The 25,317-nt window shown below is 41.3% G+C and overlaps 3 protein-coding genes across 4 annotated transcripts in view; 1 reads left to right on the forward strand and 2 right to left on the reverse strand.

The window, feature by feature from the left end:
• Positions 1 to 437: 437 nt before the first annotated feature.
• Positions 438 to 10,474, reverse strand: RpL11 (ribosomal protein L11). 2 transcript variants are annotated; one of them, XM_045766249.2, is made up of 5 exons: positions 10,367 to 10,474; positions 5,310 to 5,425; positions 4,216 to 4,365; positions 2,375 to 2,522; positions 438 to 590 (listed from the first exon to the last, which is right to left on the reverse strand). In XM_045766249.2, the coding sequence occupies exons 2-5, from the start codon at positions 5,418 to 5,420 to the stop codon at positions 460 to 462; spliced, it is 540 nt and encodes a 179-aa protein (XP_045622205.1). In that variant the 5' UTR covers positions 5,421 to 5,425; positions 10,367 to 10,474; the 3' UTR covers positions 438 to 459. The 2 variants fall into 2 exon arrangements, with proteins under 2 accessions (XP_045622205.1, XP_045622206.1); XM_045766250.2 differs by having other exon boundaries at positions 10,321 to 10,393.
• A 5,235-nt stretch (positions 10,475 to 15,709) lies between these two features.
• Pgant7 (N-acetylgalactosaminyltransferase 7) overlaps positions 15,710 to 25,317 on the forward strand; it is a 53,297-nt gene continuing 43,689 nt past the window's right edge. The window contains exons 1-4 of the mRNA XM_045766247.2: positions 15,710 to 15,786; positions 17,846 to 18,014; positions 19,429 to 19,652; positions 22,695 to 22,861. Coding sequence (XP_045622203.1) covers positions 17,880 to 18,014; positions 19,429 to 19,652; positions 22,695 to 22,861 — 526 coding nt within the window. The 5' untranslated portion in view covers positions 15,710 to 15,786; positions 17,846 to 17,879. The remainder of the gene's footprint in view (positions 15,787 to 17,845; positions 18,015 to 19,428; positions 19,653 to 22,694; positions 22,862 to 25,317) is intronic.
• Positions 16,081 to 16,611, reverse strand: LOC138363959 (octapeptide-repeat protein T2-like). Its single transcript, XM_069323413.1, has one exon. It carries the CDS (start codon positions 16,609 to 16,611, stop codon positions 16,081 to 16,083), a length of 531 nt encoding a protein of 176 aa, XP_069179514.1.

The following is a 25,317-nucleotide window of genomic DNA, read 5'->3' on the forward strand; positions in this document are numbered from 1 at the left end:
ACGTACATTCTCATCAGTGGTTGGCCCTGGAGGACCTCGGTAAACCTAATTTCCCCAACACAAATATACAACAGTCTGCAAAGCTCAGTTCGCAGCATGCCTGCCCTCACACAATAAGAACTCACTATACACAGAAATCACAATAGCGTGATGCATCAATGAACAAATCCACAAGGGCCATGACAGGGATTCGAACCTACGTCCGAGATCATCCCAGATGTTGCCTTAATCGACAGAGCTACCAACTCCTCAGTAAGGAGCCGAGAACTCCTCTCTTTAACCATGTCGTTGCTCAGTCGATTAAGGCAGTGTCTGGGATGATCTCGGACGTAGGTTCGAATCCCTTGTGCATTTGTTCAAGAATTCACTAGTTTGAGAATCTTTCCTTGCAATACAAACACTTCAAGTAAATTTCAAAAGGTTAAAAAAAATTCCACTTCTTTTTAATGAGTAAATGCTTTACTTCTTTTTGCCAGGCAGAATAATACCCTCATATTTGGTCTGGAACCACTTGATTGCATCCTCCTTCACCAGACAATGCTGTGGGCCAATCTTGCCTGGACTGCGGCGGCGCTTCGCTACCCGGTATCCTGTTAAAAGTTAAATAAAGTACTCAGCTTTTACAATAAATATTCCCTTCTATTTATTATACTCTTCACAATAATTAGTGTCATGGATAAGCAAGAACTGTCATACTCCAGGACCACCATTCATACCACTAGATTTAGTGTTTGTTGTGAACTGCTATATACATTACACAAATACATTTACAGTATAACTGTGCCCTCTTGCAAACTACAGTACTCTTATCCAGCTTGCCTCACATTTATTAATATTCAAGAGCAGTGTACCATCATCCATTCATGCCATCTTGGTACAGTCCTCAATCCTGATTATTCACCTTTGTAATCTTTTTTGTGACATTTTCTAACTTTGCACACCTATTACTGTATCCATCATCTTTTATCACCTAACAATAACTTTCATTGCACCAGGTATCTTTATGAAAAGGAATCTTAAGACATGAAAATAGGTAAACAGAGTTCCAATCTACAAAAATGATACCAGAGATGGACATTAAAATACCTGCATCATTAACAAGCACAGCAGTCATGAGACTAGAAAAAAAATAATTAAAACCAAGTGGGTAGAATATACAGAAAGAAATAACACAAGACAGCATAGCTTTCGAACAGGAAGATCCTGTGTAAGAAGTCTACTTAAGTTTTATGATGGGGCCCACAGATTTTACAGGATATAGATAGTTAGGGTTGACTGCATTTATCTGGACCTAAAAGACTTTTGACAGTCCCACACAAGAGGAGGTTCCAGAACTTAAGAGCATGACTGAGGGATGACAGGCTGACTTAATAGATGAATTTTCTGACAGACAAACGAGGGCAGTGATCAGAGGCAATGCATCGGACTAGAAATGTTACTGGTTTAATAGGGTTCAGTTCTAGCACCAGAAAGAACAGTTACAGTCTCCGTGGTGTAGTGGTAAGACACTCGCCTGGCGTTCCGCTTGCGCTATGTCATGGGTTCGTATCCTGGCCGGGGAGGATTTACTGGGCGCAATTCCTTAACTGTAGCCTCTGTTTAACGCAACAGTAAAATGTGTACTTGGATGAAAAAACGATTCTTCGCGGCAGGGGATCGTATTCCAGGGACCATAGGATTAAGGACCTGCCCGAAACGCTACGCGTACTAGTGGCTGTACAAGAATGTAACAACTCTTGTATATATCTCAAAAAAAAAAAAAAAAAAAAAATTATATGAACATGTTTGCTGATGGTGCTAAGCTACTAGGGAATAAATAAATAATAAATGACTTGAATGATAGTCGTGCCCTTCAAGATGACTTTTTTGAAGCAACAGTTGGCAAATGGAATTCAATGTGAATAAAGGTCATGTTATGGAATGTGGAATTGGAGAGTATATGCCCCACACAACCTGTTAATTATGTGAAAAGGCATTAAAGAACTGACAGATCTAAGGGCAGTAAACTGTCAAGAGGAACACAAAGGACATAGTGTGTGAAGCCTATGGTATGCTTTCAACTTCCTGCCAAACACACGACATTGCTGCAACATTCGAACAAGTTATAACACCTAACAAGCTGTATCAACTATCTACCAAGTTGTAACAACTTTCTAACAAAAACCTTATAACAATATGTAACAACTTTTTAACAAGTTGCAACAATAGGGACCAATATGTTGTGTTTGCAGGATTTCAGATTCAGTTTTCAATAGATCAATAAAATACTGAAGTGTTCATTACTTGTGAGAGCAAAATCAGAATATGCAGTTGGATAGAGCCACTATAAAAAATCACATCAATAAACAGTAAAAATATCAATTTGTATTTTTACCTGGTCGCTGAAGCACAACAAAGAAGTCCAAACCGAAGATGCCGATGGCAGGATCATATTTAATTCCCAAGTCAATATGCTCTTGAATACCAAAGCCAAAGTTGCCATTCTGAGAGAAGTTATCACGACGCAACTCGTATTCACGGACCTGTGTGGATTAAAGCTTTAGTTAAATTATGTATGACCTAAATCCTGGCTTGAACAACAATTTAATTTACATGTGAAATATCCCGCCAAACACACACTGAAACTACGACGTTGGTACAACGTTTGAACAAGTTTTAACACCTAACCAGTTATAACAACCAATATAGCAAGTTGTAACAACGTTCTAATACGTCATAAACACGTTAAGCCAAGATGTAACAACTTTATTACAAGTTGTAACAAGCGGAAAATAGAGACAGTTTCAGTTTGTGTTTCCAGGGATGTGACCTTTCTTTTAGCTTTTCAATCTTTGCAAAAAGTATTGTGAAACCAATGAAAATTTGTACGAGTGAACCATGCATTAATGGCATGGATTTAGAGATGAGGAAGGACTACTTAGGCAGCTTTTCAATGATCTTGGCTAAACAGCCTTGCCAATTCGTGAATGTGGCCTCAACATTAGCAAATAGAAAATTCTTTACTAACTTTTTGTTTAAATGCACAAAAATATATTAAAAAAACTTTTTATTGAGCACAGAACAGAATTGTCCAAAGTTTAGAGGTTCCACAGCATTTTGCCCAATACTCTTTAAAACAATGTTATAAATTAATTCCTAATCTGTAGGTCAGTTATACTTTTGACTAGGAACGATGTTCAGTAGTAGTGTTGGTCCTGCTGAAATGTGCAAGAGGAAAATGAACGTAATAACATTTCAGCCTCCTCCCTGAAGTAGGGGAGGAAGGATGGACACTGAGGAGCCATCATACAGCAGTTTGGAATTGGGACGAACAGTTTCTCTAACCCAAAAAAGATAATAAATTTTGCAGCCATTAAGATATTTTAGGTGGGTAGCAGAGTGTAGGCATACATTGCTTGACATCAAATGTGAACAGGGAGGGAGATATGGCTGCAAGGATCTTCAACAGGTGTGTAGTGCAGTGGTTAAACACAAGTGATGTGTTTCATGCTAATACAATAAGGCACTCATTACTGTAGATAATGAAAGCTTGTCAAGAAAAATGTAAACAAAATAATAAGGTACTACATTAAGTAAACTAAATATAAATGGTGAATACATAATGCTGTCACTTAGCATTACAAAAACACAAATTTATATAATATACAACTTGAAAACACATCCAAACTAGTCCTTTCACATTTTTGCCCCCTTACCCATTTTGGGCGCTACCAGCGTCTTCAGCAAAGCACAAATCACTCGGCAATATTTTACTTCCGAGGTTACTAGGCATGGTAGGTAAAGTTCAACTTGGTATCCTTTTAAGCTAGTTGAACTTTATGATCGTATTTTCAAACATTAAATAAAAGCAAAATAACATAAGTGAGTTGAAGTTAGCCAACATGATGTTGAAAATAACTAACACAGTCATAGGAACGTTCTTGCGTTTTGAGCAAATGACAACGACGTCAAAAAAACGTTAAAAGGGGTTTTAAAAATCTAGATTCATTGATATTTCCCACCCAGGCATATGTACCAATCCCAATATATAACTTTCAATAACTGTAGTAGAGGGACTGACAATGAGTGGAAAGTACCAAACACTGCTAATTATCTCTCCAAATTTCTCTAACACATCTATGTTAAGTACACATTACAAAATGTGCACTATCATAAGTGTGTACACTATATATTCTGACAAGGTCAATAAATAACATTAGTGTTGTTAAATCATACCTTTAATCCTTTCTCTAAAATCTCTTCTGCTTTGGGCCCTCTTACTGTGCAGTGGACAGCGATCTTCTCATTACGCCGGATGCCAAAGGATCGCACAGTATAGCGGGCCTTAGAGAACACAGGCTTCTGACCAGTCAAAGACTCCAACACCTAATGGGATGACAAAAACTACATTACTCGGCCCAAACAATATCAATTCGCTAACTAAGAGATTAACATGACTAGAATTTCGGTGGGTGACTTTGGGGGAAAGGGCATGCAGATGGGATGGGGGATCAAGGCATTTAAGGTGGTTAAGTGTGCATGCCTAATCAGGCACTTTATCAGTCTTGTGGATACAGTATATTTTTAGCCTTCGATGGAGCTTTACCACCTGCTTTAGGCTGTATAGGCAAATACAAATTTTTAAACCCATATGGAATGTGTTCATTTATTGCAAGAAAAAATTACTTGGCAAATTATCCTATCAAGCAATAAGGTATCCTTACTGAATGTAACTAAATAAGGTTACCTGAAAAATGAGAAGTACTGCATTTAATTTTATACTAAATAATATAACTTGAAACAGGTTATAAATGATCTGATACATTAGGTTCATAAATGAACCTAATACTGCAAAAGCTGTATTTCAAACTCTAAACAAGTGAAATTGAGTTTTCAAAGAAATCAATAAGTTCAAGAAAATGTAGTCTGTACAATGGGATCAAACCTTAATCCCCGGATTTCCCAAGCACATGTTATCAGGAATGTTCGTTTGATCCCATCACACTGCCTCAGTATTTTAGTATGATACTTCAAGTTGCATTGTTGCATTTGATTTTAAATTTATTCCTTTATTTGTGTGTTTACTTACTACATTTTATTTTTCTTTCTATACATTTAATCCAACAATATTAAGGAAAGCACGTGTAAACATTTGAGGCCTTTCCAGTCTACCAACAACATCGGGAGTTCCCAGACAGTCGACCCATCTTGGTACTAACCAGAACCAACGTTGCTCAACTTCGCTGTTCGAACGGGAAGCAGTGTTTCAACATGGTCACGGTTGTTGGCTCAAGACATAAGAAAGCCCTAAAAAAAGGTTTAAAGCCCACCTTTGCAGCACGAGTCAGTTTGTCGCCAGATTCTCCAACGCAGATGTTAAGACACAGCTTACCAATGCGAACCTCACGGTTCACATTTTTTTGTTTGTCCTTATTAGACATTGTACCTGTGAAGGAAGTTACATGTTTACCAATACTGTCATCAGGTTAAAAGGACATACACGTATATAAAGAAAATTATACATATGCTGTATGTATGCATGTTTGTGTGTATATCAGTACAATGCCTTATAAAATGATGAAAGCATTTTGAAAAAGGATAGGAGGCAGGTAGACAATAGTCCCAGATATAGATGAGAAAAAAAAATGGCAAAAGATGGCAAGCCATCAAAGACACCAAACCCTTTCTTTGTTTTGCCAGAGAAATTTGTATGGAGACAGGAAGGAAAACTGATCAATACAAAGATGGTACAAGAACAAAAGTTACTGAAAATTCACAGGTACATGTAGGGTTTCCTTCTCAAGGAGGCAAGAAATAGAATGTATTGTTTTAAAGAATTAAGTCCACTGTCAGCCTCAGTAGGATGAAAGTATTTTGGTAGGTAGGTTTTGAAAGGTAGGAGAAATGTTGTTCAATAGAGTTGCACAAGATATGTTTAGGAATACATGAGGGGGTCCAAGACATGTGAGGTGTTCTTACAAGATTGAGAATAAGCAAATCGAATGTCTAGAGTTGGTGTAAACACACTCAAGGTACTGAATGAATAATGAGCTGTAATAACATTCAGATAACTGCCTTTACACAAGCAAGAATACCATACAATATTCAGACAAGACTTTGTGCCTGACAGGGAAAACAGGATAAAGGTTTACTACCTAGGAGCAAGAATAAGGGGGATACTGTTAACAATAACTGATATTATAGGTGGAAAAGGCAATACATTAGTTTGTATTAGTGCTGGAGAAAATGAAATATGGAAAGTTAGAAATGAAGCACTAATACAGAGGTTTAAGACTGCCATAGAATTTGGAGCAAGGGAGAGATTTTAATTAAGTGGCTTTCTTCCAAGGGCAGTTGGAAATGGATGTACGTCAAAAACAATTGCCAACTAAACAATGCAATTGCTAAGCAAATGCAATATTTATTAAAAACTAAGAACACTTTCATGGAAAGATTGACATATATGCTGGGTATGGTGGTTCATTTATCTAGAGCTGGGGGTTGCCACATACAGGACAACAGGCAGTTCCTCAATTCTTATGTTCGTAAATGCAAGGGATGAGGTTCATCTCTCTGGGTAAGGGGTGGCAGCTTTTGTCTATTTAAAAAAATAAAGCAATTAGGCTATTATACCTTAGTAAAGTTCAAGGTTTCCTTGATAACCCTCAGGATGGAATACTGTGGCGTATTTTACAATAGAAAAGTAGTATTGTACACATTAAAACAAAAATTACAGTAGCAACAGGCCTATTGGCCCATACAAGGCAGCTCAGACTTGTATCCACCCAAACTGGCTTCATGTGTTCCTCGTCTATGTTTGAAACAATCTAAAAATCCCACATCTATTAATTTAAATTTTGCCCCGAGGGGCATGTTTATTGGGCAGTGCCACTCATCTTGTGAGTAGACACACCGCCATAGCAGCATGTACAACACTCCCCAATAGGAAGAAAACCCGCTGGGTTGTTCATCCTGTAAAAGGATGACATCTATTATGTTACCCATCTACCACATCTATTATGTTACCCAGTCATCTGTTCTACAAGACAACCCGGTTTCTAGACCAGTATGTATCCAGGCCTTTCCTAAATCTAAGCTTCAATTTATATCCTTTGCTTTGTATTTTTTGTATTTGATACAACTTTTTAAATTTATTTAATCTTCATTTTTGTATTCTTTACTAATGCATATAACTTTGGTTATGCCTATCCAGTAAATGTACTTGTACACTTTCATTACATCACCCATTACTTTGGCTTTCTAAAGAATGTAAATTAGGGGTTTTCACTCTTCACATGGAAGCTTTCCAATTCGTGATAATGCTTCACCGGAATTCAGAATTTCAGAATTCGCCTGAAATGCTATGCGTGTTAGTGGCTGTACAAGAACGTAAGAACACCATGTTATGTACTCACAAACCCAATGTACTTCCTGTATATAAATAAATAAAAAACTAAACATATACAAGTGACAGGATGAACAACCCAGCGGGTTTTCTTCCTATTGGGGAGTGTTGTACATGCTGCTATGGCGGTGTGTCCACTCACAAGATTAATGGCGCTGCCCAATAAACTCGCCCCTCGGGGCAAAATTTAAATTTAAATTTAATTTGCTGTATGATGACCAAATCTTTAAGAAACAATTAAGGGGTTGGGAGGAATATTTAATTAAGGTATGGTTAAATAATAAAGTCTACTCAGGCAAAGTACATATAAGAACATAAGAACAAAGGTAACTGCAGAAGGCCTATTGGCCCATACGAGGCAGCTCCTATTTATAACCACCCAATCCCACTCATATACATGTCCAACCCGCGCTTGAAACAATCGAGGGACCCCACCTCCCCCACGTTACGCGGCAATTGGTTCCACAAATCAACAACCCTGTTACTGAACCAGTATTTACCCAAGTCTTTCCTAAATCTAAATTTATCTAATTTATACCCATTGTTTCGTGTTCTGTCCTGTGTTGATACTTTTAATACCCTATTAATATCCCCCCTGTTATGTCCATTCACCCACTTGTAAACCTCTATCATGTCACCCCTAATTCTTCGCCTTTCCAGTGAATGCAACTTAAGCTTTGTTAATCTTTCTTCATATGAAAGATTTCTAATTTGGGGAATTAACTTAGTCATCCTACGCTGGATACGTTCAAGTGAATTTATATCCATTCTATAATATGGCGACCAAAACTGAACTGCATAATCTAGGAGGGAACTATCAGGAGCAAGCACCAAGCCTGATCCACCTGGAGGGAGGGAACTATCAGGAGCAAGCACCAAGCCTGGTCCCCCCCCCCCCTGGAGGGAGGGAACTATCAGGAGCAAGCACCAAGCCTGGTCCCCCCCCCCCCCGGAGGGAGGGAACTATCAGGAGCAAGCACCAAGCCTGGTCCACCTGGAGGGAGGGAACTATCAGGAGCAAGCACCAAGCCTGGTCCACCTGGAGGGAGGGAACTATCAGGAGTAAGCACCAAGCCTGGCCCCCCCCTGGAGGGAGGGAACTATCAGGAGCAAGCACCAAGCCTGGTCCACCTGGAGGGAGGGAACTATCAGGAGCAAGCACCAAGCCTGGTCCACCTGGGAGGGAGGGAACTATCAGGAGCAAGCACCAAGCCTGGTCCACCTGGGAGGGAGGGAACTATCAGGAGCAAGCACCAAGCCTGATCCACCTGGAGGGAGGGAACTATCAGGAGCAAGCACCAAGCCTGATCCACCTGGAGGGAGGGAACTATCAGGAGCAAGCAACAAGCCTGGCCACCCCCACCCTGGGAAGAACCCCAGGGTAAAGAACAAAGACACCACCCCCCCCCCCCCCCCCGGCACCACAATTTACCACAGGATCTTTAAGGGGCCATGTTAACCGAAAATCCGATGAAAAATGGAATATTTACGAAAAATACTACAACGTTCTGGCAACACTGTGGTCCAAACCGTTTAATGATATCTTGAAAATTAACGTAATTAAAGTCAAATTTCCCGCTGCAACTTTCGTGAATCTGGTCCTTGCGCCTTGAGTGCGCCGCAGGGTATTGTATCTTACGTTGTAGAAGTCTTATTTTTCGTAATAGCGTTGAAAATAACATGTTATGCATAAAATGAATATAAACTCACTAAATGGCAACAGTATCGTGTGACAGAGAGGGTCCTATGTGGCTCTGAGTATCTATGTGGTCCTATGAGTATCAGTGACTCTCTCGTGGGGGGTGGTTGTATCGCTGACGCGCTCTCACACTATCTCCCAGAACTCATGCTATTATTGTTTTGTACTGCAATATGACTTACCAAACGAACAAGAGACAAGCATTGAAAGCTAGATGCATGCGAGCTCTCCATAGAAGGTACTAGTTGGCCACAATGCGTAAATCACGCATGACCGCGAGTACAGTAACTTGTCGCGCACGCTACGCAACTCCAACTTTTACAACTAGATCTCGTTTCACAGCCTTTATTTATTATTCAATTTACATGAAACTTGCACATTATATGTAGAGTTTACGCCTCTTATAAACGCATGTCATTATTCTTATCTACGTAGATTTATTGATTTTATAAATAATGATACACTTCATTTTGTTGCATACGTTTTTGGGAAACTTATAAATCTGTATTATTGCAGTAAATACATCTGGGATAATGATGTGACATGCAAATCTTTATTATATAGTAAGGTCATAGCTGAATGTCGTATAAATGATTTTGGTTCACAATTGTGGGCTGTGAAATCAATTGAACATGGTTGAAAAATTCTTCTTTTTTTTATTTTTTATTTTTTTTCTCCGTCTCTATTTAGGCTGAGATGCTGAAACTTGGCCTAGGTGCAGCACCTTTCACATGTATCAGGATAATAAATTATGAATACCCTTCAACAATTTTTTATATCCTGGTGATATGGCCCCTTAATACCAAACTTACCAAGACAGGTTACTTGAAAAATAAGGATGACAAAGACATCCGGTTTAGTCCCCCCCCCCCCCCAAGTGCCCAGGAGGGGGGGTAGAGCCCCATGAGGGGGGGGGGCGGACCAAGACACGATGCCCACAATTTTAATAAAACTTGTACAATATGGCCACCTACAAGGCATGACGGTACCCCTTGGGGCATGACCCTACACGACTACAGGGCCCCGGGGGGCGGCCCTGAAGCCCCCCTACACATACCCCGGGGGTCAAGCCCCAGTCACTACAGGTTGACGCATGACAACAATCCACCATCACGTGGCGGCCACTAAAAACATCCTCCCCCTCCATCCCCCACGACTATAAACCCTCCGCCATTAACACCACACCCTCTCCATGGCTCACTCAGCCGTTATACGCTACGTTACAGCACTAATATACCGTGGAGGTGAGGTAAAGGCGCGAGAAAGGAGAAGCGGCGACCCACCTGCGTTGGACCACGACGGGGAAGGGATGGTGGAGGGCTGACGAGGAGTATGACAAGCCGCGCCAGCAAAACTCCGCCCATCATCACACTCCCTTTATTATCATTCTTCTTTACAACACCCGCCCTACATCTTAACAAATCACTAAATAATCTAATATAAATTTTAGTATATCTTCTGTATTAATTGATAATGATCTACGTTTATATTACTTCAGAACACACGCGAAATTTTGTTGGTGTCGTTTCATACTCCACAATTCCCGCGCATTATTTAAATCTAACTTTAGCGACATGAATCTGGGTAAAGAAAAAGGAAGATAATAAATAAATGATAAATAAATAATTAATAAATGTTTATTCATGTAAAACTACAAACATACACGATGAGTTACACACATAATATTGCATTTCTGGAGACAGCTTAATACATACTATGCCTAAAGCCACTAATGCACACAGCGTTTTGGCCAAAGTCTGGGGAAAACACTTAAACTAAAATTTTATACTAAATAAGATCACAGCATAAATTGAATTGAAAAAGAGAAGGAGTGTGGAGCACAACATTGCCTCCCCCAGGGGAGGGGTGTGGAGCACTAGACCTCCCCCAGGGGAGGGGGTGTGGAGCACTAGACCTCCCCCAGGGGAGGGGGTGTGGAGCACTAGACCTCCCCCAGGGGAGGGGTGTGGAGCACTAGACCTCCCCCAGGGGAGGGGTGTGGAGCACTAGACCTCCCCCAGGGGAGGGGGTGTGGAGCACTAGACCTCCCCCAGGGGAGGGGGTGTGGAGCACTAGACCTCCCCCAGGGGAGGGGGTGTGGAGCACTAGACCTCCCCCAGGGGAGGGGGTGTGGAGCACTAGACCTCCCCCAGGGGAGGGGGTGTGGAGCACTAGACCTCCCCCAGGGGAGGGGGTGTGGAGCACTAGACCTCCCCCAGGGGAGGGGGTGTGGAGCACTAGACCTCCCCCAGGGGAGGGGTGTGGAGCACTAGACCTCCCCCAGGGGAGGGGGTGTGGAGCACTAGACCTCCCCCAGGGGAGGGGGTGTGGAGCACTAGACCTCCCCCAGGGGAGGGGGTGTGGAGCACTAGACCTCCCCCAGGGGAGGGGGTGTGGAGCACTAGACCTCCCCCAGGGGAGGGGGTGTGAAGCACTAGACCTCCCCCAGGGGAGGGGGTGTGGAGCACTAGACCTCCCCCAGGGGAGGGGGTGTGGAGCACTAGACCTCCCCCAGGGGAGGGGGTGTGGAGCACTAGACCTCCCCCAGGGGAGGGGGTGTGGAGCACTAGACCTCCCCCAGGGGAGGGGGTGTGAAGTACTAGACCCCCAGGGGAGGAGGTGTGGAGCACTAAACCCCCCACAAAGGAAATAAGATGGTTACACTCAGATAGTTATACTTAAGTAACTACACAAGCAACCATATATATACTGTATATATATATATATATATATATATATATATATATATATATATATATATATATATATATATATATATATATGTCGTACCTAGTAGCCAGAACTCACTTCTCAGCCTACTATGCAAGGCCCGATTTGCCTAATAAGCCAAGTTTTACTGAAATAATATATTTTCTCTAATTGTTTTCTTATGAAATGATAAAGCTCCCCATTTCATTATGTATGAGGTCAATTTTTTTTTATTGGAGTTAAAATTAACGTAGACATATGACCAAACCTAACCAACCCTAACCTAACCTATCTTTATAGGTTAGGTTGGGTTAGGTAGTAGAAAAAGTTAGGTTAGGTTAGGTTAGGTAGGTTAGGTAGTCGAAAAAACATTAATTCATGAAAACTTGGCTTATTAGGCAAATCGGGCCTTGCATAGTAGGCTGAGAAGTGCGTTCTGGCTACTAGGTACGACATATATATATATATATATATATATATATATATATATATATATACATATATATATATATATATATATATATATATATATATATATATATATATATATATATATATATATATATATATATATATAATACATAAGGACGGCATGGCCTTCTCTGCCAAAGGGATGAAGGATGGCATGCAAGACACGGCGAGGTTAACGACATTATTAAGAGAAGCCTTACCACAGCTGGTTGTCCAGCAAAGAGAGAACCCCCGTTACCTAATGCCCCGCAACTCTGATGAGACTGTTGGTCGCCCAGACGGGATCACGGTGAACCCCTGGAAGAATGGTAGACAGTTGATGTGGGACTACACTTGTGTTTCAACTTTAGCCAACACCAACGTTGACTTCAGTGCTATACAAGCAGGAGGTGCTGCCAATCACCGGGAAGCAACCTAGTCACGTAAATGCAGAGACGTTGATTACCACTACAATTTTGTCCCCATTGCCTCAGAGACACTCGGTGCCTGGGGTAAAAGTACTGCTAGTTTTTTAAGGAGTTGGGGTCCATGCTAATTGAAACAACTAGAGACCCCTAGAGCCGCCAGTTTTCTCTTTCAGCGCCTTAGTGTGGCGATCCAGAGAGGAAATGCTCACTGCATCCATGATTCTTGCCCGCCATCTGAGGAGCTGGAGGAGCTGTACAACTTGTGACAAGTAGCATTGTACCTGCATGTAACCAATATTATAACCCTCTTTGTGTAATGAAATTTTAAATTAAATTAGATATATATATATACACATATACTAAAAGAATAGGGGTGCTAGGAGAAGAAAAATCAAAGTGTTCAGTGAGGATCCACAAGGTCTTCTCTGAGTACTCTTTATTTTCTTCTCCGAGGCTATGAGTCCCTACACCTGCACCAGAGGTGGTACCCCTTATATACATATATACATACATATATATATATATATATATATATATATATATATATATATATATATATATATATATATATATATATATATATATATATATATATATATATATATATATATATATATATATATATATATATGTCGTACCTAATAGCCAGAACGCACTTCTCAGCCTACTATTCAAGGCCCGATTTGCCTAATAAGCCAAGTTTTCATGAATTAATGTTTTTTCGTCTACCTAACCTACCTAACCTAACCTAACCTAGCTTTTTTTGGCTACCTAACCTAACCTTACCTATAAATATAGGTTAGGTTAGGTTAGGTAGGGTTGGTTAGGTTCGGTCATATATCTACGTTAATTTTAACTCCAATAAAAAAAAATTGACCTCATACATAGAGAAAAGGGTTGCTTTATCATTTCATAAGAAAAAAATTATAGTAAATATATTAATTCAGGAAAACTTGGCTTATTAGGCAAATCGGGCCTTGAATAGTAGGCTGAGAAGTGAGTTCTGGCTACTAGGTACGACATATATATATATATATATATATATATATATATATATATATATATATATATATATGTCGTACCTAGTAGCCAGAACTCACTTCTCAGCCTACTATTCAAGGCCCGATTTGCCTAATAAGCCAAGTTTTCATGAATTAATATATTTACTATAATTTTTTTCTTATGAAATGATAAAGCTACCCTTTTCACTATGTATGAGGTCAATTTTTTTTATTGGAGGTAAAATTAACGTAGATATATGACCGAACCTAACCAACCCTACCTAACCTAACCTAACCTATATATATAGGTAAGGTTAGGTTAGGTAGGCAAAAAAAGCTAGGTTAGGTTAGGTTAGGTAGGTTAGGTAGACGAAAAAACATTAATTCATGAAAACTTGGCTTATTAGGCAAATCGGGCCTTGCATAGTAGGCTGAGAAGTGAGTTCTGGCTACTAGGTACGACATATATATATATATATATATATATATATATATGTCGTACCTAGTAGCCAGAACGCACTTCTCGGCCTACTATTCAAGGCCCGATTTGCCTAATAAGCCAAGTTTTGCTGAATTAATATATTTTCTCTATTTTATATATATATATATATATATATATATATATATATATATATATATATATATATATATTTTAATGTTTACTAACATTGTTAATATATATATATATATATATATATATATATATATATATATATATATATATGTATATATATATATATATATATATATATATATATATATATATATATATATATATATATATATATATATATATATATATATATATATATATATATATATATATATATGTCGTACCTAGTAGCCAGAACGCACTTCTCAGCCTACTATGCAAGGCCAAATTTGCCTAATAAGCCAAGTTTTCATGAATTAATTGTTTTTCCACTATCTAACCTACCTAACCTAACCTAACCTAACTTTTTGGGCTACCTAACCAAACCTAACCTATAAAGATAGGTTAGGTTAGGTTAGGTAGGGTTGGTTAGGTTCGGTCATATATCTACGTTAATTTTAACTCCAATTAAAAAAAATTGACCTCCTACATAATGAAATGGGTAGCTTTATCATTTCATAAGAAAAAAATTAGAGAAAATATATTAATTCAGGAAAACTTGGCTTATTAGGCAAATTTGGCCTTGCATAGTAGGCTGAGAAGTGCGTTCTGGCTACTAGGTACGACATATATATATATATATATATATATATATATATATATATATATATATATATATGTCGTACCTAGTAGCCAGAACGCACTTCTCAGCCTACTATGCAAGGCCCGATTTGCCTAATAAGCCAAGTTTTACTGAATTAATATATTTTCTCAAATTTTTTTCTTATGAAATGATAAAGCTACCCATTTCATTACGTATGAGGTCAATTTTTTTTATTGGAGTTAAAATTAACGTAGATATATGACCGAACCTAACCAACCCTACCTAACCTAACCTAACCTATCTTTATAGGTTAGGTTAGGTTAGGTAGCCGAAAAAGTTAGGTTAGGTTAGGTTAGGTAGGTTTGGTAATCGAAAAACAATTAATTCATGAAAACTTGGCTTATTAGGCAAATCGGGCCTTGCATAGTAGGCAAAGAATTGCGTTCTGGCTACTAGGTACGACATATATATATATATATATATATATATATATATATATATATATATATATATATATATATATATATATATATATTTTAATGTTTACTAACATTGTTAATATATATATATATATATATATATATATATATATATATATAATATATGATCATATAGCTCGGCTTCACTGTCATACACGAGCGTTATAAACTGCTCACATAAAAGTGAAGTATGTCATAAAAAAGAGACTGGATAGTTAACTTGTATAAATTTTAGAAAAAAAGTTATAAAAAATTAGGAAAAGTGTTTTGTTGAGGCCAAACTTGTAGATAATAATCCAAAATATGTGTAAAATATGTATTAAATAATGGATATGTAACCTGGAAAAGTAGTTAGTAAACATTAAAATTTCCACGTCAAGTATTTGTTGTTGTTGAGGCGAGAGAGAGAGAGATCTGCCGGCTCCTGGCGTCTGGTTTCTGTAAGTCTTCTCCTTCTCTCTTCTCTCTCTCTCTTTGTGTCTCTCTCTCTGTTTTCTTTATCATTTATGACACATTGATGCCTGGTAATGTTAGTTGTGGTCGAGGCAGGTGTGGCCACTTGCTGTAACTGGCACAGGTGGCAGGTGTGTGTGTGTGTGTGTGTGGGGGCGCTCTCACCAGCTTCACTACTGTCCTAGGTCTATCCTGGGCTCTCTGTTTGGGCCCCTCTGTCTGGGTCCTCTGTTTGGGGCCCTCTGTTTGGCTGTCTCTCTGGGTCTTCTGCTTGGGGCCCTCTACCTGGGCCCTCTGCCTGGGCCCTGGCCCTCTGCTTCTGACCTCTGCTTCTGCTCCGGCCCTCTGATGCTGCCTCGGCCCCTCTGCTTCTGCCCTGGCTCTCTGCTTCTGCCCTGGCCCTCTGCTCTGCCTTGGCCCTCTGCTCTGCCTGGGCCCTCTGATTCTGCCCTGGCCCTCTGATTCTGCCTCGACCCCTCTGCTTCTGCCCTGGCCCTCTGCTCTGCCTTGGCCCTCTGCTCTGCCCTGGCCCTCTGCTTCTGCCCTGGCCCTCTGATTCTGCCCTGGCCCTCTGATTCTGCCCTGGCCCTCTGCTCTGCCTGGGGCCCTCTGATTCTGCCCTGGCCCTCTGATTCTGCCTCTGCCCTCTGCTCTGTCTCGGCCCTCTGCTCTGTCTCGGCCCTCTGCTCTGTCTCAGCCCTCTGCTCTGCTTCAGCCCTCTGCTCTGCTTCAGCCCTCTGTTCTGCCTCGGCCCTCTGCTCTGCCCTGGCCCTCTGCTTCTGCCTCGGCCCACTGCTTGTGCCTCGGCCCATTTCTGTCCCACCTGGGATTTGAACCCTGGATTCCCAGCTGCAAGTTGAGACTGAACCCAACTCTACTACTGTACTGAGAAATTAGCTGGTGAAAAGAAATTTAGTCAATAAGAATCGTTAAATATCTAATATGTAACATTAATAGGTACATTACAGCATAACAAATATGATAATTTCATTTAAACAGTAGTTTCTAAATATCAGTGACGTGTGATTCTAATCTATTGGCCAATAGAGTAGGAGGAGAAAGAAGTAAAGCTTCTTTCTAGCAGCTTGATTACTCGGCAAGGGTGGCCATGTATTCTCTGCGCCCCTTTGATTACTCGGTGAGGGTGGCTATGTATTCTCTGCGCCCCTTTGATTACTCGGTGAGGGTGGCTATGTATTCTCTGCGCCTCTTTGAAGGGACCGTGTCTTGGCATCTTATCTCCGATAGGCTTTCAAAGACTTTCAGTGTTGATGCGACTTGGTGTTGATCAGTCTCAGTGCAGCTAGCAACAGGGAGCCACAATGGAATACCAATACCAGACAATGGTATTTGGTATACTGGTATACTGCAGTAGAGCAGTATACTGTGGATCTACCCTCCACTTGGGGTTGAGGGTAGAGCGACGGTCTCGCTTCATGCAGGGTGGCGTTTAATCCCCGAATATCCAAGTGGTTGGGCACCATTCCTTCCTCCCTATCCCATCCCAAACCCTTCATCTTGACCCCTTTCAAGTGCTATATAGTCATAATGGCTTGGCACTTTTACCCTGATAGTTTCTTCATCTTTTTTGGTGGTGGTTGCAGATGCAGCAGGTCATTGGGTTATAAGGGCCTCTATGGCACTTGAGCAATTCATCAGCATCGGCTTTATCAAATTCGGCTCATTTTGCCTATTTATATTTAAAAACAAGAGCCTAAATTGAATTTAAGTGATGTAACTGCAAATTAAAAATTGGTCCTAAAACTGGTCACATAATATACAGTAATTAAAAATTATATACATCAAAAGGACTTTTAATAGAGAAATGCCAGTGTAAAGAATCACTTTTTATTATTGCAAGTATTTTACTATGTATATAGTTTCTAAATGCATATTTTTCTCATTTCAGTCACAGTAATATAATTAAAAATTATATACATTGAAAGGACTTTTAATAGAGAAATGCCAGTGTAAAGAATCACTTTTTATTATTGCAAGTATTTTACTATTTACAGTTTCTCTAAATGCATATTTTTCTCATTTCAGTCACGGTAATGGAATAATATTAAGTGGCGTGAAGATGCGTATCTTACAACTTCGTCGTGGTCGGACCTTGAAGGTGGCCTTGGGAGTGGCAGCTGTTGTGGTGTTACTGCTGCTTTTGGGGGCTAATACCCCTCATGGAGTTTCCATTAGGTCAGCTGGTGCTCTCATGGTCAGTAGCAGCGCTTCCCTTGTATTACTGGTACTCTACACTAATAAATTATAATAATGTAGGAGTAATAATGGATTTAGGAGTAATACTGGATTGATTGTAATTAATAAATTTATTTGCAGAATTACAGTACCGTCCGGTACATAGTTATGAAATACTTGGACAAATTGTAAAATTATAGTACCAGCTCAATAAATTGTTTTTATTGTATGTCAAGTACACCATGTTTTGTCAAGCCCAAGGAAGGCAAAACATTTTGTGGAAGGGGCCCTCATCAGCAGCCTCCATGCTTAAATGCTGGTATCACTAAGTACCAGACCTTTGAGACTCGCCCTTGCCTACCTGGAGCCTCAACCAGAACCTGGTTCTACAAGGCCAGCGGAGCTTGGGATCAAAGAACCACCTAAAACTCGACAGAAAGGATTCTATGCACATAAAATACCTGCCTGTTGTGCTTGGCCTTGCTCCTGATGTGTGTTGGGGGTCTTACACTCTAGCTATCTTCTTCTTGAGGTTATCTTGAGATGATTTCGGGGCTTTTTAGTGTCCACGCGGCCCGGTCCTCGACCAGGCCTCCACCCGCAGGAAACAGCCCGTGACAGCTGACTAACACCCAGGTACCTATTTTACTGCTAGGTAACAGGGGCATAGGGTGAAAGAAACTCTGCCCATTGTTTCTCGCCGGCGCCTGGGATCGAACCCGGGACCACAGGATCACAAGTCCAGCGTACTGTCCGCTCGGCCGACCGGCTCCCAAGCTGGGGGTTCTTGGGGCATGTACTGTTTTACATTACCAGTAGCTGCATGGGTAAAGTGGATACGGACAGCCTTATTAAATTGAGAGAAAGTAGGACAAATTGTCCTACTTTCAACTGTTTGGAAATACTAATGCCCTGTACAGGTAGTTGCTCAGTGGAATGCACTTAGTTGTCATGAAAGCTACCTCCATCCACAACCTTAAGGCCAAATATAAAAAAAAAGTATTCAAACATAAGGAAAGTTAAAACAAAATACAACTGGTGCAACGAGGGTAGTAGGCAGGTCAAGAAGAACTAGACCTTTACTTCCCTTTAGTCACTGTTAGATAAGCTCTGCCACCCCTCCCCCCCCCAACCACAAGTGCAGTCACGTTCATCTCGTAGCTTGCACTCATCACACCTGTCTGTGAAAATGACACCAACCTCTAATGATTTCGCCGCATGTGCTTGTCGCACCACCTTCTTCAGTCCCGGAGCTATGCTAGTGCAGGGATTCTTGTCTTGATCTCCCTTGTGATAGATACATATCTAGTTAACTTTAAGGGGGGGCTAAAGAGCAACATGAAAACATATAACGAAGTAACAATGCACATACAGTATGCATACTGTGTATATTACATACATATAAAATATATATTTTTTTTTTATTCTTACAGAGTAAAGTCAAGCAGAATGTTGTATACCTTGAGGACAAAGTGGGTAACTTTGAGCCGGCGGAGATTCCAGCGAGGAGTGGCGCCGGGGAAGATGGCAAGGCATATTATTTGCCTCCAAATAAACAGAACGAAGGAACACAGTCAGTCAGCGAGTATGGCATCAACATGGTGGTGTCTGACGAGATCGCTATGGACCGATCTATTCCAGACACTAGACATTCTGAGTTAGTACAATATTGCGGTACAGTACAGTCATTTGCTTTAGCTTTCAAAAAATGTTGGTTCATCGGTATTTGTGCTGGATGTAGGAAATGTTTGATGGTAGAGTTAAAATTGTACAAATAACAAACAATTAATGAAAATATTATAAAATTGGTTGTTTGAATCAAAATGTTTGCGAATGTTTCACTTGTTAAGAGTAACAAATACAAGAGTTTTGGAAATATGCTGAAGTAAAACCTGGCATGATTTGAGAAGAAAACAAAATTTATCTTAAAACAATGTGTAAAAAAGCATGTATTGGGTAATTTAAAAGCACTCATCTAAGCAGAGCATCCTACTGCAGCTTAAATTTGAGTACCTTAGTGCTCTTGAACTGGAACACGGTTACATTGATGACCAGACCACACACCAGAAAAGGAAGGGACGACGACGTTTCGGTCCGTCCTAGGACCCCTCTCAAGTCGATTGTGGTAAATTGTGGATCGACTTGAGAATGGTCCAGGACGGACCGAAATGTCGTCGTCCCTTCATTTTCTAGTGTGTGGATTGGTCAACATACTTCAGTCACGTTATTGTGACTCATTGCCTGCACAGTTACATTGCTCCACTGCCTCACCGATATTTGTGGACTGTCACATAAGATGTTAGGAAATGCTTGGGAGGTCTTTACATCACATAATGACAAGAAATTGAACCATTTTATAAAGTATAAAATTCTGCAGCTCCCCCTTGAGATCACAAGTGAGCACTAAGGCAACATTTGGGGTTGCATCTATGATACAGCTGTGAGAATCATTGGAGCTGTACGGGAGTTGGAACCAGTGTCCCGAGAGTGTCCAGGATGCTGGTTCCAACCCCACACTACTCCAATGATTTTCTCCAAGATATCACGAGATAAATATCATATTATTTTCTCAAGATAATGTGATAAAAGTCACATTAATGTGTGACTTCCTTATGTATTTGAAGGAACGCAATTGGTGGAGAACTCCATTTCCTACACCAGAATGCGTGTGGATTATACGTAAAGCATGGGTTGGCTACCAGTTTGGTGCCTTCAGACTCGTGCGTGGAATCCCTGGCTGCATAATCTTTTATGCAGTCGTGGTCCTGGGGTAAGGCACGCATTGATCTCGTGTACTGCTCCAATGATTTTCTCATTGTCTGGTATTAGTATACAGTGTATCATTATCTAGTATTTACCTGAATTTACCTGAGGGCCACCAATACTAGTGGCCTCGACGAGGACAGGAAGTCAGCAGCTTGTCAAAGGTCCCCCCATTTGCCTTGATGATCTTTTCCACCTGTATTTTAAAACTCGGCAGAGTTTTGGCGTTTACTGCTTCGGCGAGTAGGCGGTTCCATTGGTTTACAACCCCTCTGGGTGAAAGGCATCTCCTGTTTTCTGTCCTACATTGTGGTTTGCTGAGCTTGAACCCATTGCTCCTCATTTGTGTTACATCTGATCTTTTGAAGAAGTTGTCAGGATCAACATCCTCCAAAATGTTCGGTATTTTAAAGGTTTCGGTGAGATCTGCCCTGTCATGCCTGGTTTGCAGTGTTGTTAGCCCTGTGGCCCTCAACCGTTCCTGATACGAGAGATGACTAAGCTCTGGTATGATTTTTTGTTGCCTGGTGTTGCACCTTCTCCAGAGCAGCTATGTCTTTCTGAAGATGACGTCTCTATACTACTGTACCTGGAAGCAATAATCCAGGTGGGGGTGCACCAGAGACTTGTACAGTTGAACGACTACTTTCTTTTCCTTAAAGGTAAAGGTACGCTTGATTATTCCCAGGGTTTGGTTTGCTCTTTTTACTGCCGCTCCCACTTATTATAGTATAACATGCCCGAAATCGGGCATTTGCGGCATATAACATGCCCGAAACGCTTTGCGTAATAGTGGCTTTAGGCATTGTATGTACTAGCTCTACCTATAAGTCAACGTGTACCTTACCTAAATAAACATTTTATTTTTATTTATTTTATTTTATTGTACAACTTTTAGCGAATGATGGATTCTGCCCCCAAGGGCCTTTTCTTCATCTGTCTGTTGTAAGGTAGAGCTGTCAATTTGGTAGTTGTGACGTGGATTGTTGTGCCCCACATGCTCCAATGATTTTGTCATTGTCTGGTATTGGTATACCATTGTCTGGTATTGGTATACCATTGTCTGGTATTGGTATACCATTGTCTGGTATTGGTATACCATTGTCTTGTATCAGTATACAGTACTATTATCTGGTGTACCATTGTCTGGTAATGATATATCATTGCCTGGTACTGACGTATAATTCTGTTGAGAGAAAGCCTGTTAGGTTCATGAAGGTCTCTAGTTAAGGAAGGGAGGCTGCCCATGCAGTCACCTATCCAGTTACTGGTCAGATCTAATTGTTTACCCATTTAGAATGAGTGACACACTCATTATCATCTGTATAAAGAGAGATGATGATGATGGGTTGATATGATGAGTGTGTGAGGAAGTGGAGATTGTGTGAACACCACACAAGAACTGGAAGAAAATATGGCAAGATAGATTGGCTTTTAGGTAGGAATTTGTCTGACATTTTTCAAATGATAGCTCCAGGGAAGCAATTTACATCTGGTTTTGTAAAAGTGGTGGTGTCCCGAGACATGAGAATGATGGTTTTATCTGTACAGTATGTAGGACAGAGGTATGGGAAATGGACGTTTGTTGCATCATTATTCTTCTTTTGTATTTGCTCCCATATTTGCTCCAGACTGATGCTTTATCAGATATTGAAAGTGGATCGTCCCTTTACCTTCACTAGAAGGTGAAGGGACGACGACGTTTCGGTCCGTCCTGGACCATTCTCAAGTTGGTCCAGGACGGACTGAAACGTCGTCTCCCCTTCACCTTCTAGTGTGTGGTCTGGTCAACATACTTTAGCCACGTTATTGTGACTCATCGCCTGCATAGTCCCTTTGTATTTCCTTCACAATAAAAAGTGTGTAATATTAACTGCATTGTTTCTAATTATTCTGGCTCAAGTTGATAATAAATAATGTTGTTATGATGTTTCAGGTGCAGTCACTGGGAGTATCCAGAGGACCTGCCAACGACGACTGTGGTGATTGTGTTCCACAACGAGGGTTTCTCGACTCTGATGCGCACAGTTCACAGTGTTATTGACCGCTCTCCTCCTCAGTTCTTGAAGGAAGTGCTGCTAGTAGATGACTTCAGCAATAAAGGTGCTCTTATTATTAGGTATTCTTATCTCTTATCTGGCTGATATCATATAGTTTTGGTATGTTTGTTTATATTCAGTGCTGTTTAGATTTTTTATGGCTGCATTAATTTTTTAACCATACTGATAATAGCCTTTTGGAATTAATTAATTCTTAAAGGCTCCAAATGCTATCTGATTGACTCTTGTGCTCAAATAGCCATGTGCAATTGATCATTGTGGGTTATGAATACTTTGTCTTTCTAGTTTCCCTCACTATGGCTCCCTGAAGTTATCTCGCCTAGATTGTGCCGTTCTAATGGGTCACATTGGTGCCAGGAGTTCTGCTTGACCTTCCAGGTACCAGAGCCTAACCTGACCTTCTTATCGAGGCACAGGGAGCGAGTGGCAGATGGGAAGAGCATCCAGAAAGTTCGCAAAACATTACAGATAAACTGTAAGATCACAGAAAATGAAACCTCAAGACTACCGAACAACTCTACAAATGATTCAACAAAACAATAGATTTACTCAAAATTAGCGCGAATCTGTTGATACTGATGGATGCCACCAGGTGGCCCAACACCAGCCTGCAGCTGGCTCCTCTGAACAGTTCTGTTTCTGATGTGGTGGTCGTTACTACTATCTTCTTGAGATGAGGTTATCTTGAGATGATTTCGGGGCTTTTTAGTGTCCCCGCGGCCCGGTCCTCGACCAGGCCTCCACCCCCAGGAAGCAGCCCGTGACAGCTGACTAACACCCAGGTACCTATTTTACTGCTAGGTAACAGGGGCATAGGGTGAAAGAAACTCTGCTCATTGTTTCTCACCGGCGTCTGGGATCGAACCCAGGACCACAGGATCACAGCTCCAGCGTGCTGTCCGCTCGGCCGACCGGCTCCCTGTACTACCTATAAAGCTCCAGTTCCATCAGCTCATGGCATGCCCCTCTGTCTATAAGCTAACTGCTGGTCATCCTTGGATGTCACCCTGTGGGAGGTCATTTGGTTGTGGTTTGTTCTTTTATTTTGGTATTGACATGTACATGTACATTGACGGGAGCCGGTCGGCCGAGCGGACAGCACGCGGGACTTGTGATCCTGTGGTCCTGGGTTCGATCCCAGGCGCCGGCGAGAAACATTGGGCAGAGTTTCTTTCACCCTATGCCCCTGTTACCTAGCAGTAAATAGGTACCTGGGTGTTAGTCAGCTGTCACGGGCTGCTTCCTGGGGGTGGAGGCCTGGTCGAAGACCGGGCCGCGGGGACACTAAAGCCCCGAAATCATCTCAAGATAATCTCAAGATAATCTCAAGATACATGTTCTTCATCCGACATTGTTATGTGAACTTGGCTTCTGTTGGATTTTATCTTGAGGTTATCTTGAGATGATTTCGGGGCTTTAGTGTCCCCGCGGCCTGGTCCTCGACCAGGCCTCCACCCCCAGGAAGCAGCCCGTGACAGCTGACTAACACCCAGGTACCTATTTTACTGCTAGGTAACAGGGGCATAGGGTGAAAGAAACTCTGCTCATTGTTTCTCGCCGGCGCCCGGGATCGAACCCGGGACCACAGGATCACAAGTCCAGTGTGCTGTCCGCTCGGCCGACCGGCTCCCTACGCTACATGTGCTCAGGGTTTCCTTTCCTGGGTGTGCACCAGCACTACCCTTGCACTGATAGTTACTTCTTGGATGTGTGTGCAAGAGTTTGCCCCTGAGAGGCCTGACTACCTGGGTAGGGAGCCGGGTAGTTAGGGAGGGAGACGCATGAACTGCTTTTGGCTGTTAGTTACTTCCAACTCCATTAAGTCTGTGCCTCCTCTTCCTTTCTTTTGCAGGTGTGGTTTGCCCTGCTTCTAGTCTTCCTCCCTCCTGGTTCCAGCTCCAAAATGCCCAAGGGTTTTGGAGATGAGTTAGGTCGCTTGGGGTGTAGTGCGACCTTCTCTGAGGTGGCCACTTCCTCATCAGAGGAAGTTGCGCCTTCTAATCCCTCCCCAGTTGAGGGGTTTTTGCCTTCACAACTGCCTCTCCACTCTGAACCTTCTCCTTGGGAGGATGCTTTTCTATCTCAACCACTGGGCGAGGACTATGCCTCTACTTCGGAGCCTTTATGGCAGGGTTCAGAAATGGTGTGGGAGGAGAACCAGAGGAATGTCCTTGGATGCCCTTTAACCCTACTTTGACCTTGGCTCCCTCTATGGAGGATCTTTTCCTTGTGGGAAGAATTTCTCTCATCCCCCATCCATGCATGAGTATAATCACTTGGCTGTTCCCTTTAGGTTCGATTCTGAGTCCCATTTGGTGCCTTAGAATATTCTGTATTAAAACATTCTATGTTTTATTTTAATTCTTTTTCCATCATTGTAAATGACTGGGAAGCTTTGTTTGGATTTGTTTAATTGGATGGACCAGGTGTCTAAAGGGCTTCTGAAACTGCACAACAATTGATTGAAATTTGGTCTCCATCGGCACACTCCATCAGCGA

This window comes from Procambarus clarkii, chromosome 12 (genome assembly GCF_040958095.1).
Source record: "Procambarus clarkii isolate CNS0578487 chromosome 12, FALCON_Pclarkii_2.0, whole genome shotgun sequence".
Taxonomy (NCBI): Eukaryota; Metazoa; Arthropoda; class Malacostraca; order Decapoda; family Cambaridae; genus Procambarus; species Procambarus clarkii.